The sequence below is a fragment of the Neodiprion virginianus genome, chromosome 4 (genome assembly GCF_021901495.1).
Source record: "Neodiprion virginianus isolate iyNeoVirg1 chromosome 4, iyNeoVirg1.1, whole genome shotgun sequence".
Classification (NCBI taxonomy): domain Eukaryota; kingdom Metazoa; phylum Arthropoda; class Insecta; order Hymenoptera; family Diprionidae; genus Neodiprion; species Neodiprion virginianus.
This window is the reverse complement of record NC_060880.1, coordinates 14,147,409-14,162,692: the sequence shown is the minus strand read 5'-3', so window position 1 is coordinate 14,162,692 and position 15,284 is coordinate 14,147,409. Positions and strand designations below refer to the sequence as shown.

Here is a 15,284-nt window from a genome sequence, read left to right as displayed (position 1 = left end):
CATGCCTACGTGTACACGCCGTACGGCGGTGCCGCAGCACTGTAGCTAGTAACCAGCGCGCCCGGTGCTTACATGCATCTATATTTTTACCCCGCACGAAGAACTCTTCGTCGCAAGGTGACACTTACAATTAGTCATAGGTGCCCGCATTGAGGGAGAATTGACTGCATTAGTGTCGCGACGTACCTACTTATGCATCATGGGCCTCGAGAGCAAATGTTTTATGCAAATAACCTCAGACCCCATCGCGGCTATAAACGATCTTTCCTATTATTTGTTTGTCGTGGGAAGACTATTCGTTGCCTTTATAGGTATACGTAAGGCTCGACGTTGCCGTGCACGTTTTCGCAAAACGAGAGAATGCGTGCATAGATCGTTGCGCGTGAGGTCTTCCGGTCAACTTTTGTTTTCCATAAATTGAAGCCAATCGTCGTTCATACGCAACCTGTAACGCCAACTGTGTAAGACGAGAAAGCGCCGCATCGGGCTAAGCGAGCGAGGACGGATATCGTACGGCTAAATAGGCGCGGCTGCGCTCAGACAGCTCACCAGTAGCGAATCGCGGCAGGCGTGGCTATTCGCCATTTTGTACCGCCCACTGCGCTGTCATACGCTGGACACGCCCAGCAGTTCGCTACTGCTTCTCATTTTCCCTCGACGGCTTCGTCTTCGTCTTCGTCTTTTTCTTCGATTTGATACCATTGACTCTGACGCACGATTATCCGTGCAGATGCAGCTCACGTACCGCTGGAAATGCGCGTTCTCATTTCCCCCGGTCAAGGTTCCAAAAAGTTTTACCCTGCGCCGAATGTTCATCGGCTCAACGTCTCGCTCGCCGACTCGCTCCGTGAATCCGGCAATACCGTTTCGAACGCGATCGGTGCAAGCGCTGCGCTACCGCCGGTGTATGATCGTCGAGACAAAGGAATTGCGGCGAACGATGAACTGCCGAGCGGCACACCTACGCAACTACGCTGTGCACGCTGCGGTACGAACGCAGCCACACTCGTACATACGTCCGTGCAGCTGACGGCTACTGAAAATTACAAATATGCGTACCGTCAGCTCCGCTTTTGTACTAGCTGCTTTAATTGTATTCACTGCGTACGGCGGCTTGGTTATAATTATAGGTAGGTACTTACACCTTTGCAGCGTCCATCTCGTGACGTAGCTTTGCGTAGGTACCTACTTCACCTAGGCTCGATCGGCGTTGTGCGATTCTATTTGGCAGCACGAGTTTGTAAAAGTTCTTTATGATGATCGTTCAAACAATTTTACGTGTAGGTATGTATCTACTTACCTTATTATTTTTTCTTCATACTACTCGTGTAAGCATCGAGCTTATACTTTTGTGTGTTTCAACGGACTCTCGCTCGGTCATGTAGCGGCTCGTAATGCCATTTTGAAGAGGAAGAGATTCGGAATACCTGGAACTTCCAACTGCAGCTCGGAGAGGGGGGATTTACCTGTAGCTACAGGGCATTATTGTAGGGATTTTTGAGGGTATTAGCCTGCAATATTCTATACCATAATCTAGAGCGGCACGAATATATTGAGTCAGTGATTCGCCTTCTTGTTATCTCGGGGTCGTGTCAATTATGAAGTGCGATGAATGTCACGATCGGTATTACAGGGCTTGTACACTCATACTTTGGTGAATTTGTCACGATATTGATATAGATTAGGTACTCATTACTTGCTTACCATATTATCCATGTATATGCCTGCGTGCAGCACCGTAAATTTAACCATATTCTTTTGTACCTGACGAAGCATGTGTACCTATTACAGATATAATATTAATGCCTATACAGTAACAAAAGAGTTTATTACGTTTCGTTCTTTTTATTCAAGGCCTATAACACGATCTATTTTTTCTTATGTAAACCAACACGGTTTCTAATCATAGGAATTGGGAAAGTGGATTATGAGATCGGTGAGTTATAGGTAAATAACCTCAGCAAAACTTGTACAATGTTACATGAGACACGTATTAATCATATTTTTATTATGTATATAATGGTTCGTCAAACGGATACATATTACAATTCATATGTAGGTATATAAGAATTACTATACAATAATAACTCTAAAATTCTAATGAAGGTACGTGCGTATAATATTTTTTTTTTGTTTAACGAAAAACGATTCTGACGATGAATTAACGCATGACTTGGTTGGTGGAGGAGGATGAGGAGGAGGAGAAGGGGCAGGGGTGGTGTTGACTATCAAACAAAAGAAGCAACCGATAAATAGTAATAATAATAGTATAATAATAACAAACTATCAACTATATGAAGGTACTTAATACTCTTAACCGCGTAAAGACCCTTATACAATGTAACATAAATAGGCAACAATATCAACGTCCCAATATTAATATGTATATTAGGATGGTCCTGAAAAAGTTCATTTTTGAATTTCTATCAGTCCATCCCCCAAATCGATTCCAAGTAATTAAAGAAAAAATATTTCTCCAATTCTTGCAGATTTTTATCTAGACTCTAACCCGTGCCCGCAAGAGGGTGGATTTCCCTATTTAACCCGTTCAAGGGCACATTAAATCTACATTAAATGAACGGATTTCGATGAAATTAGGTACAGGAGGGTTTCTTGGGTTGCTGATTACGAATCTGAACTAAAAATTACAAAATTGGAAACGGTGGATCCAACATGTTAATAACAAGTGACTTGTGAGATTTTGATCCGTCACATTGGGTCCGCCATTTTGAGTTTCGTAATTTTGAGTCGAGATTCGTAATCAGCGATCCAAAGAATCTTCGCACGCCAAATTTAAACGGTATCCATTCCTTAGACTTAGCGTGCCCCTGAAAAGGTTAAAGGGTAAAAAAATAAAATAAAATCCACCCTTTTGCTGGCACGAGTTAGAGTTGAGATAAGAATTTGAAAAAATGAGCGAATTATTTTAAACTTATTTGCAGCCGGTATGGGGGGTCAGCCGGTCGAAATTTAAAAATTACCTTTTCAAGGACCTCCCTAATGTATATTAATATTTATATCATATATATATATATATATATATATACACACATATACATATACATATATACACATGTATATACGTATATATCAATATTTAAAATTGCTCAACTTAAACAGTGGAAAGGGAGAGGGTAATAAAAAGGAAAACAATGAATAAAAATTGGTAAATAAACAAAACAAAGACATTCGGTAATATTTTGAATATTACTGCAGTAGGTATAGCCAAGTTTATAAAACACCTGTATAATAATAATAACAACAATAATGATCATAATAATAATAATAATAATAATAATAATAATAATAATAATAATAATAATAATAATAATAATAATAATAATAATAATAATAGCAACAATAACTATTATTGTTATCATTATATATTCATATATATAAACACACACAATATGTTTGGTAGGTACGGAGAATCGTTACATTATATATAATACCTTTTTACCTCACCCATTAACGGGAGGGTATAATAATTTATCATTACATGCATATGTACACACGTACGTACGTCTTTCTAAAAATTCTAGATAGGTTTCCTTAATACATAGTGATAAAAATTTTAAAACGGAACTTGGGTCGCGGGTTGTGTAGATATTATAACGTGTATATCATAAGTATATAATACGTTTCCGGAAAGTGGAACTTCAAATTTACTCTGTAACAAAATATTCTCGTTGCCCTGCACCTTATTATAATATGTTATTATACTGCAACTTTTGTATCGATATATCGGTATTATTTTAATCATAATTTGCGCTATTGTACCGCTGTAACTACTATCATGTATCGCACATACATGCTTTTCTAAATTTTTTGAAGTCGCGGGTTATTTTTTATTTTTTTTCGCTTACCCATTCTTGTGTATTATACGAAAGTGAAAAAATTTCTTTCACCACAGTCTAATGATGGATTCGTACTTCAATCTAATCATACAGACGCATCAAAGCGTGTACGTAGATTAGGGTGGTTCTTATTCAACAATTCCCTAATTTTGTCACATTTTTGTTTCCACGCTAACCCCATGCAGCCTTGTACGAGGGTGGATTTTCCCATTCGAAATAACGCCTTTCGGCTATAGTCTCAGTGAGTATTTTATTGTAAGAGTAATAATTTGCAGAAAAATTTATAACTGCAAGCGTTTCGTAGGCTTTGATGCTTATACTATTTGATAAAAAGTTTGCATCGTCATACTTGGCAATGTAAACGAATTGCACACCATCTAAATATCACTTTTATTTTAGATTTATACCCGTACAATAAAATATATACTAAGAATATAGCCGAAACACGTGTATTTCAAATGGGGAAATCCAGCCTCTTACATGCAGGGGTTAGAGTGGAGATAAAAATCTGAAACAATTCGGAAATTGGTTTTGAATTATTTGGAGACGATTTGGGGGCTGAATGATAAAATTAATCCCAGCCCTAAGTAAGGACTACCCTAACGTAGATGTACGTACAATGTACGTACCTATAAGTTTATATATTGTTTCGAGAATATTGGGAAATATGAGAACAGGATCCCAAAACTTAGAGCCAATCAAATTTGACATGTTATAAAGTACATTAGATTTGTTTTTCTATTTTTTCTTTCGGATTTAATTTTCCTTCACGATTCTTTTCATATTAGGGTTTCTATTCGATGATTATGCATCCAAACATGCGGTGAAAGTAAAATCCATATTACTTTCCTATTTACTAACTTTCTTTATGTTGTTGAAGTTTATCTCACGCGTTTTGCAATTCGCAAAATAATTCTTTATGTTTCAAGTATACCATACATATCAATAAATGCACGAGGATCAAAGATCCGGTTGAGTTTGTATAACATATAATGAATATTACGAAACCAGGTTTGAAACAAAAGATAAACCAAGTCTGCGACATATGGGTTTGGAAAAAAAAAATAAATAAATCATTGACGCATGGATTAAAATTTTCCAGTGTACACTAGACATTATACTTATATAGGCGCTTTCGCATATCATTATACCAATATAGGATTTATAAATAGGAATATATGTTGGTATTCATTTATGTATACGAGTATATCATATTACATAATAATAACATTGGATATTAGTTTGTTTTTGTATTTTTGTTTTTGAAATTTTTGTTTCTAAGTTTTTTTTCTCTTCCTTTTCTCTTCAATTATCATTGCTAATTATAGTTAGATTGCACTACGACATTGCACACGTTCTCTTGACATTCTTTGGCATCTCTATATTATACATATAGACGAATAGTTATACACGTAAACACGTCTCTATTATATAGGTATAGGTATATAGTATAATATGTGTTACAGGTAGGCATACACTATACTTGTATATGTGTATTTCTTCTCGTTCTATATACGAATTATAAGTATTATAGTCTACGTCGCCTTGGTTCGTATACCACTGCTTCGGTACAGTGATAAAATTAAATTGCAGTTTCATGTTTATAGAGCCACGGTAATTATACATAAATAATATAAGGATACTCGTAACAACTGGTGTCATACATAAGTTGCGCATACATATTTCCTTGTCCAAAGCATATAAGGATCATGCGAATATACTGGAAAGCAAATGCAAATGCAAATGCAAATGCAAAAAAAAAATAAACGCACGAGGAAAAGTACAGGGGATATGTCGGACTGTGACTGTCTATCGTTTGTAAGGACGATGCCGGATAAATTCCTGCGATAATTAAGGAGGCTGTTGTTGAGCGGTAAAAAAGCCCGTAGACGTCCTCTGATTCCTGTTATACTGCGAGGCGACAAAGGCTTGAGGATTTGGAATGTGCCTGACAGCTAGGTTCGGTTTGATTTTCATCCCGTTACCGAACCCGGATATTCTCTGATGAGGCTGAGGTATGCGCAGAGCAACCTTGTTGCCGCTGCTCTGCACGTTCGTCGAGTTGTTCGTGGCGGTTACTCTCTGCACCTGATGATCGAGGGTAGGATTGCAGGGAGCGGCGCTGGCTTGAGTAGGGCTGGTCCTCAGGAGAGATACCGCGGCGTCGGAAAGCGTCCGCAAATTCAGATCCTGATTCTTCTTGACGTCCCGCTCCGGCGACTTGTCGGCGCCAACGACTCCGCGGGCCGTCGTCGTCGGCGTCGGCTTGCTCGCCGTCGGCGGAGCTGCAGGCGAGGTCGAGTAGGTCGTGCTCGTTATGACCGGGTTGCTGCAGCTCGGGGTCGGCGAAAGATCCAGAGCGTTGTTCGCCCCGCTGCTCAGATCGAGGGGCTTTTCGATCTTGGAACCGGCGCCGCGGCTCCTAGCTGACGATGAGATCAGCCCGACGTGGTGAGGGTTCACCTTCGTCTGTACCGGGTGCGCGCTTTTCGGCGGCACCGAGAAGCCCTGCTTCAGGGTCAGCGGCGCCAGGGGCGGCGGCCCCTTCTTGGGCCCGTTGCTCGAGCCCGCCTGCAGGCCCTCCGGCTTCGACTTCGACATTATGCTCTTCAGCGCATCGCGCATTTGCTTCTCAGCGAGCAGGCTTCGCACCCGGTTCGCTTTGCTCTCCCGTAGCTGTCTCTCCAAGGACTCGCGATGATAGTCTATCCCTCCGCCGGCACCGCCGCCGCCGCCGCTGCTTTGAGAGTTGCGGATCTTGTCCTGAAGCGTCTTGCTCGCTTCGCTTATCGCCACCAGTCCGAGTCTTCGCAGCACTTCTTCGTCCTTCGGTTTCTCCTCGGGTTTCTCGCACACTTCAACCACGCTCGTTGCTGACTCGACCCCCTCGCGCTGGTCACGATCCTCGACCTTGAAGATGCTTTTCTTCTTCGCAGTCTCCTGCACGTCCTTCTTCTTATGCTGTTTCGACTCCTGCACCTCTTGAACTTCATCCTCGACGGTAATAACTTGAACTCCGGAGCACTTCTTCTGATCCTCGATCGGCGACGCTGCGGCAATTGGCTTCACACCGCTGCTCTTATTCATGATCTGCGCAACCCGGACAACCTCATCCGGTATTCCGTCTATTATTTCCTCGATCGTTTCCTCCTGCAGATGAGCCGGAAGAGGATCTCCGCTGGACGCTGCGTTCGCAACCGAGTCCTTTGCAATCCTGGGCTGTTCAGCCACGACCGTCTCTTCGTTGTTAGTCGTCGCGGTTCCGAGGAGTATCGGCGATCCGTCGATCGAGGCCGACGGCGGCGGTGTCAGGGGCAGAGAGGGCGGCGGCGTCTGGGGGCGTTCGGTCCCGGTCTTGATTTTCTCTCTGCGTACGGCTCTCATCTGCAGCAGCTTCTCCTTGGCACTTCCGGAGCTGGATGTGATCCTAGGCGGGCACGGAGTCAGTCGGACTTTCAGTTTGAGCAGGTCTTCCCTCGGCGTCGTCGTTATCTCGGCTATCAATCTTTTGTTCCGTCGTTTCCGCCGCTTGTGGTGCTCCAGCCTCGGCAACTTTCTTCCGCTCTTGTTGCTCTCCGTTCCCCCAGAATTTACCGTACCCGCGGCGCTGCAGCTTCCCTGGAGTCCCGGGGCTCGCATCACCGGCGTAACTTTGCAGCGCGGCTTTTTTATCTTTACACCGTTCGTCTCGCCACTCGGCACCGGAGACCCGTTCGCGTCCACCGATTGGGCGACCGTTTCCTGCACGCCGCAGCTGCTTATCAATTGCTGCTGCTGCTGCTGCTGCTGCTGCTGCGGCGCGGGCAGCTCGACCGAAATCGGATTTAAGGACTTTGCCACGACTGCGGGATCCGTTTCTTCCGTATTTTCCACGAGGATTTCAGACTCCGTTCGTTCTTTGCTGACTTTTCTCACCACGCCGCTTACCGGTTTTAATATTTCGAGACTTTTTATCGTCGGTTTGCACCTTGGCTTCGACGTATTCGATAACTGTGCGGGTTGTGGCTGCACCGACGTTCTCATTTCCGGATTAGACGATTGCTTTGGACTTGGCGGTGGGGTTGGCGGTCTTTGGACGTTTTCCATCACGTTTGAATTGTTTCCAATTGTACTGTTATTGTTGTTGGCAGTGTTGTTATAGGAACTTAGTGATATCGGTACCCCTGACTGCTGCTGGAGTATCGTTTCTTCCGATCGCTGTACTACCCGGTAGTACAACTTCATTGGGGTTTCCTAAAATCGAGGGGGTTAGTGCAGGGCGACAATTATACAGCGTCAGGTGTCTCATAAATTTGTGTGCATGAGTTGTAGCGTCGCAGCGCAGATTTCCCCCCCAGTGTTCACAGTTTGTTTTTATCTGCAGGGTGGCCAGAAAAGCCTACGGGCACACTGAGAGAAATTTTTAGTTCCGATTACCGCTCAGTTCTCATCTATTTTCATTTTTTATCATAATCGAAAAATATAGTTCTAGGTACAAAATGAAAATAAGTTTTCTAGCTGTTACCGGAAAGTCTAGTATCCCTTACTATTCTTTCTCATTACGATCGCTGTTACCATATTTTCTTGTAACTGTTGCGAAAATTTAATGCTTGTGCAACGATAAATTGACGCTAAAGCCTTATTTAAATATGAAAAGTACACCGAACAGTAAACCGAACAAACTGATTTTGCGTTACAATTATCAAAAAAGGATCGACGATAGCGCAAAATGGTTACGTGTACCTCGTTTTTCGTAATCCCGACAACATTTAAACAGTTTTTTTAACGATACCTGTTTTACCCAATTTTTCCACCTACTGTAACAAATGAAATTTTTCTCAGTGCATGGTCGGGGATATTTTTCCTAGAGACAAGTGCGCATAAAAATACTGAACTGACGTAACCGATTTTGCACCGAGAAATGAGTTTATTTAGGACTGTTAACAAACGTACATTTGTACATGGCGAAATAGATGTTTTGTTATTATTATCATATTTTGTCAAGTCAAATAATGATCGGTAGAATTTTTTTAATAGTTAACAATAGTCATACTTGGCTCAACTAAAATTTTATAATAATAACGAAACATTTATTTAGCCATATCCAAATATACGTTTGTTAGTAGCTTGAACAAACTCTTTTCTCAGCGTGACTATTCTCACGGCAAAGTTAAAGTCGTCGAAGAAATCTCATTTCTCATGGCCACCCCTGTAGTTAACTTTATATTTTTTTCTCTACATAATTCACGTTTAATTAAAGTATCGATTTTTATAACGATATATACCTACAGTTGTGTTGAAAACGAAACGTCGAATTCTTCGAATTCAGTGGAAATATGGAAATCCTAGGCGTTTTGTAGGTAGGGATAGGTATATGTGAATAAGTGTTAGTCCCGATAAAGAATATATCGCTCACCTTGTCCCACTTGAAGATGCACGCGAGGTCGAGTAGAGTCCAGGAAAGTTCGAGGGGTCGCATATCCGGCTTACCGGTATAATTCTTGTCGGGAAGCGAGGGTTGGACTTTAGGATATTCGTACAACATCTCGATCCTCTTGAGGGGTAATTTAGCCTCGGCGTCGCCCCACCCACGTTTTAGGGCCAAAAGTCTGACCAAATGTCTGACGGTGACGCCGGCGGGACATTTGAGGTACCTGATTTGTCCCCTGCCATTCGAATTCTCCTCATCGGCGTATTCATGCACCAGCTCGCCGACGTCGTTGCCGTTTTCCGTCGTTGGCCGCGGGCGTCGCCGTCGCCGGCGCGGTTCCTCCGCAGCCGCGACGACGTCGTCCGTGTTCACAATCTCGCAGAGGCTTAGACTCACTGCGTCGTCGAGGGTCAACGTTAGGCCACCGAGGGGCGGGGCGGGCGGCGGACACTGGGGATTCACCAAGCGGAAGTGACGTCTTCTCTCCAATTCCGAGCGGTAGAGTCCCGGCACGGCCAAGTAGACTAGATGCTGCAGGGCCAGGTCCGGCAACAGAGGCGGAAGCGTCAGCGCGCCGCAGACCGGACAGGCCCGAGCACCGCTACCAAGACGGCGAACGATGCAACCCCTGCAAACTGATCAAACGGAGGCAAACCAACCCCAGCGTCAGCCATTTTTAACACCCGACCCGCGTCCGCGCCCACACCCACACCCACCCTAGCCATACCCAAACCCCCGGCCATCGAAAATGAATTAGCTACACCGAAACCCCCCTCGTGCACGGCAAATGCTGATGCGGTATTATACTATACGTACAATACCTAACCCGGCCTATACACCATACGCTAGTGCAGTCGTAACGTTTGTCAATATCCAACATTATTACATCCATTTCGGTTAGCAAAGTTGAAACTTTGTGTTTTCTTTTCTATTTTTAGGGCGATTCCGGGCGAGATAGTCACAGGTAAGAGATGGCCGACGGTATACTTTCTAACGTACCTCGCTGTACTGGACAGCACTGTAGGCCATCTCTTTGTATCTACGCCTGGCATCTCACCCGAAATCACCCTACGTATCGTGTTGAGACAATTATACAGTTCCTGTAAGAGGAAAATTTATAAGTGTACGTTTATGGGCTCGATTCTCGTACAGCAATCCTTGTCACTCGTACTTGCCAGACTATGCGTCTATACTATTGCGTGCGTGGGATTGATTTTCATACTAACAGGAATGCAGACATTCGACCAGCGTAGTCGCATCTATCAGATACCCGCGACACAGCGGGCACACGATGTGGTCGTGTAAATCTTTGACCAATGGTTTCCTCGTCCCGTCGGCCACGGCCATCTCGTTTACTCCTGTAATCAGAGATGATAAAATATAAAGGAAACAAGTCAGATAGCTAAAAGCCGTTGACTCGTGGAATTCCGAACGGTTTTTCACAATACATATATGTGGCGTGAGTATTTTCACAATTCCCGGTTCTTTTCATACCCTGCAGCATCCAGGCTGCAGCTCCTCTTTCTTGTACTAGCAATTTTCAATCCCGACATGTAACGTACCCTATATACCAGCGTTAGCAGTTCGTTCGGGAGTCGACGCGTCTTGGCGGCCTACAATTAGCACCTATAACAAGCATCGCTGGTAGAGTCTCGAGTCGCTGTCCCTGGACACGTGTGCCTAGTATATCTCGCATATGTAGGTGTGCCTACGTGAAACAGTACACGACGATGATCTGGATTCGGATCCGCTCCGAATGACCCCGGCGTGATCTGCGCAAGTGTATGATGCTGCTGGCGGCATTTGTATACCTACTATACCGTGCAGTATTATACAATAACAGTCGAAAATTACGTTCACCAATACTTTGATATTGCCTTTACTCATATAGTATATATATACACGTCCGTGCACATGACGTTGCAGGTTGGAGGGGTTGCATGGATTTTGCGAGGGTGGATACGCAAGATTCTGTCCATGCTGGAATACATATGTGTATATACATGAACGCGTGTGCATATCATAGGTGTATATAGGTATACGAGAGCGTTGCCTCGTGCAGTTAGCGACTAGGGATAACCGATATAGAGGGCTGGCTGACACATCATCCCCGCACGATGCCGTTTCACCCTGTACGCGTAGGTCTATACTCGGGTAATGCCCAGCAACAACCCACGTATTATATACCTCTCGATCCGCACATGCGTGCACTATCGCAATGTCCATGCGGAGAATGTGCGTATGTATACCCTGTTCGAACGCGACGGCATAACTTGCGACTCGAATCGCATCGATTTACGTGGGTTTCCTGCGTTTCTCGTTATCAATAATTTTCACGATGCCGTTGGCACGGACTGCTGCTATTTTGAAGTTCGCATCATTCGAACCTCGGTATCGCGTTTACAGAAGCGTGTAACGAGAATAAAAAAAAATGAACTCGCAAACTGCGGACTACGTAAGCGGTAATCAGATATTCCCGCGTCATTTTTCACCATTTCTTCACACCGTGCCCCGCACCCTCCCTACCCGCCTCCACCTTACTGTTACGTACACCGACCGCATGCAGTTGACGGAATGTACGTATGTGTGCAGTATTGCTGCTGCATATGGTGTTACAGCCCTGGCTGACACGTGGTCAAATGGCACGTGACTATCCGATCCCTGATACGACCTGTAGCAATTTGTAGACCTTCTTATGCCCGCAGAAAATGCACGGTGTTTGAATCATTTTTGTACTCGAACAACGCGGAATCCGTTGGGACGTGTGTAATTATGCATTGGTGTATGGTAATTGTCAATCGTTGTATCTATGTGTAGTTTTATGGAAATTACGCAAATTCTCGTGACTCGATATCTCGAAGGGTGGTCTGCAGCCTGTTTGCGTCTTTAGGCTCGATCGCGCTTAAAGGGGATGCTTCTTTTTGCGTATTATAAATTTGATTGCGATAAGGGAGCATGAGATGTTTGGTTTAAAGAAATTTTTTAAATCATTGCGCTTTGGCAGAAGACGTCCGTTCGCGTAATTAAGTGCAGCGAGATACTGCGTTGTATCGTAAACAAGATGGAAGCAAATAATAAAATTTGCATAGAAATTAGGTGACACGTGAACACGTGACTTGCAACGAGTAATTGTGACAATACTCGTTGTAGCCCACTTACGGAGCAGTCGTCGAAAATTAGCAACTATTCGACGAACGGATAAAGCGAACAAATGAATGACAATGTCCGGAAATAAAAGCAGAAAATCAAAAATGCAAATTGACTACGAGTAAGAGAAAAACAGCTGATTTCGGAGATAAAACGTTAATTATCTAGACCACCTGCGGTTAGATTCGATAAAAATTCTCAGCAGCAGTATCGTATACAAGAAAAAGCAAAACAAAAGGAAATAATAGAACGATTCAATGTTGAATTTGTGCGAACTTTTTGCACGCGTATATACGTATCGAATACATTGGCAAATGTGCTACATATACTAGGTATCCCCATCCTTAATGGAACGACTATTTCGTATTAGATGTATACGTAATAAATAACAAATTATATCAACCGTCATACCAATTAACGGCATGGGTAAACAAGCAACAACGAGACAATTTGAAGAAGGAAGGAAAAGTAAATAGAGAGAAAAAAAAAATATCGATGGGAAAAAAAAGAAGTTTTAAAAAAAAAAATTAGCATAAACAAAAAACCGATCGTAGGAAGGCTGTTGTTACTACAAGCTTACCAGCGCAGAAAAATCAGTAAGCCCGAGCCGTAAGCTCCTCGGGGTAGATGTGGCAACGACGTAGAGCGCTCGCGTTCGCTTGGAACTTCACTCGTTGGCTCGCTCGCTCACTGGTCTCGGAATACTTGTTATGCTAGGAACGGTAGGTGCGGCAACGCCGCCGACTGCCTCAAGGCCCGATCCAAAGAACCCTCGACGTACCGCCGCACCATCGTGGCTTCTGCAGCACTGGCTCACGTCTCAGCACACGGGATTTAAAGAGCGAATAAGCGCCAAAACCGAGCGACGCCTCTCAAACGGTAGGACGACGGTTGTATACTCGAAATAATTCATCGAGCGCGCACCAGCCTCGCCGTCGTCACCGGTGGATGATGATGATTTTCATAGGTCGCGTATTAAAACCCGAATATACACACCGCGCTGCCGCTGGGTCTCCACCACTGATATAAACTTTTTGATATAGTTCGATACCCGCACTTACTGTACCAAACCGTATCGTATCGACCCCGCCTAAACCCCGCCTCGCTACCGCGGAAATGCACGAACCCCGACGGACGTTGCCGAGGGATATATCTGCCCGCGCTCGCTTAACTTACTGCATACCTACCTTGCCTCGCCTCGTCTCGTCTCGCCTTTGCTTGCGACGATAATGCGTGTTCGTTCACATGTGTGCCTCGGCCACTCGCTTTTCTTCGTGAGAATCTGCGCTCAGCGTCTACCTAGTTGGCTGCCCGAGTCTACGCGGTACCAACATTTAAACGGAAACTGCGAGACCCGATTAAACTAACGCGGAGGTACGTAATGCGGTGCGTCTTGTCCGGCAGGAAGGAAGAAACATCGCAGCCTGGAACAGAGCGCCGGCTGATCCTGCGCGGAGGAGATCTCGCAGTATGTAGCGATCCCGCGATTTTCGCTACGGATCGGATCGACTTTTCTTCCTCGGAAGTCATCTTTAAGGAGAACAGATTCGATCGTACAAGCCTCAGCTCGGTTATCCGACTAGCCGATCAATTTACAGCCTCGTGAGCAGGGGTTTTAATCCAACGCCATTTTATCACGTGCACAAGCCGTGCACGCGGTTTCAGCGTTGCATGTATAGGTACTGTAACGCGAAACGCGAATGTCGACTCTTTCGAAACAAATTAGGGCAATTTCATCAAACGATGATGGTTGGCACGAGCCGATACACTTATATGGGATAGAGTGTGAACCGCAGATTACATATATTTATACCCGCCAGGCACCGATGCGGATCAGGGGACTATGAAGAGGGAGACTGTCAATGTCATATTCTCGGTGTTCATGTCGCCACCGCGAGTTTTCGACTCTCGATGCACTCGAATCTCCAGAAAAACCGAGAATGCTACTTCCATTCTGGGACTGTGATGCACAACCTGCAAGGAATGATACCAGGAATCCTGGAATGTGTAATACGTTTCGACACATTGGTATCAACGCAACCAGTCGTGATCCCTGTGAGGTCTTGCTCGTCAATGACGCCCGCCTATCGCAACTCATTCTATAATTATAGAATATGGATTATAAAATGTCGCCCTGTGTTGGGTTAGTATACTGATCGACACTTCACCTCGTGCAGATGTAGTCGGTACGGTCTACCGACATAATGGTCCTGCGAACGACCGGCCGAACAGTTTTTCTCAAAAGCAAATCTACGAGCATTCGAGGGAATGTCAACCGAACAAAAGGGTGCAATAAGTTTTCGGCAAACTATAAAATTGCGCAAACTAACGGTGTTTTCTGGACGAGGTTTTTCCCGCTGAACTCGCCCGTCGCGCTATGATTCCCTCTATAAAACCCAATGGCACTTAATGAAATTTGGAGCGCTGCTTCTCGGAATCATTTATTAATTGTGGCTTTCACAACGTAGATAGAAGAACACTGTCGTCAGACCTTCCATTTGGAATGATTATCAAAATACGAGAAACTGGAACGGACCGCCGCGCGTAGACTCGGCGTGGCATAGAGATCACCTTACTCCGCTTTCCATTTATATACGATAACGATGCCTTAATAATCGCATGGTCATACTTTGCGGGTATATATGGTATATTTCTACCGACCATACATCATTGTATCGCCGAAAATTATTCTACCCTGTCGTTCTTTACCTGCAGTAAATGTCCAGATCATATCCATATCCCATGACCTATATATGCTCCCAAGCAAAAGGTTTGACACATATCGGAATATTCTTTTCTTCCTGTTATGACATGCCTTATGCCCTGACGTCGATGCCGCAAGCAATTAGAGAAAAAGCCACGTCCTGAAA

General features: G+C 44.2%; 1 protein-coding gene across 2 annotated transcripts; it reads right to left on the bottom strand.

Annotated features, from left to right (window-relative positions):
- Window positions 1–3,860: 3,860 nt before the first annotated feature.
- On the bottom strand, window positions 3,861–13,522 carry LOC124303909 (polycomb group protein Psc-like). 2 transcript variants are annotated; one of them, XM_046761736.1, is made up of 4 exons: window positions 12,995–13,522; window positions 10,494–10,625; window positions 9,253–9,902; window positions 3,861–8,090 (listed from the first exon to the last, which is right to left on the bottom strand). In XM_046761736.1, exons 2-4 carry the CDS (start codon window positions 10,612–10,614, stop codon window positions 5,709–5,711), a joined length of 3,153 nt encoding a protein of 1,050 aa, XP_046617692.1. In that variant the 5' UTR covers window positions 10,615–10,625; window positions 12,995–13,522; the 3' UTR covers window positions 3,861–5,708. The 2 variants fall into 2 exon arrangements, with proteins under 2 accessions (XP_046617692.1, XP_046617693.1); XM_046761737.1 differs by lacking the exon at window positions 12,995–13,522 and adding an exon at window positions 10,830–11,075.
- Window positions 13,523–15,284: the final 1,762 nt, after the last annotated feature.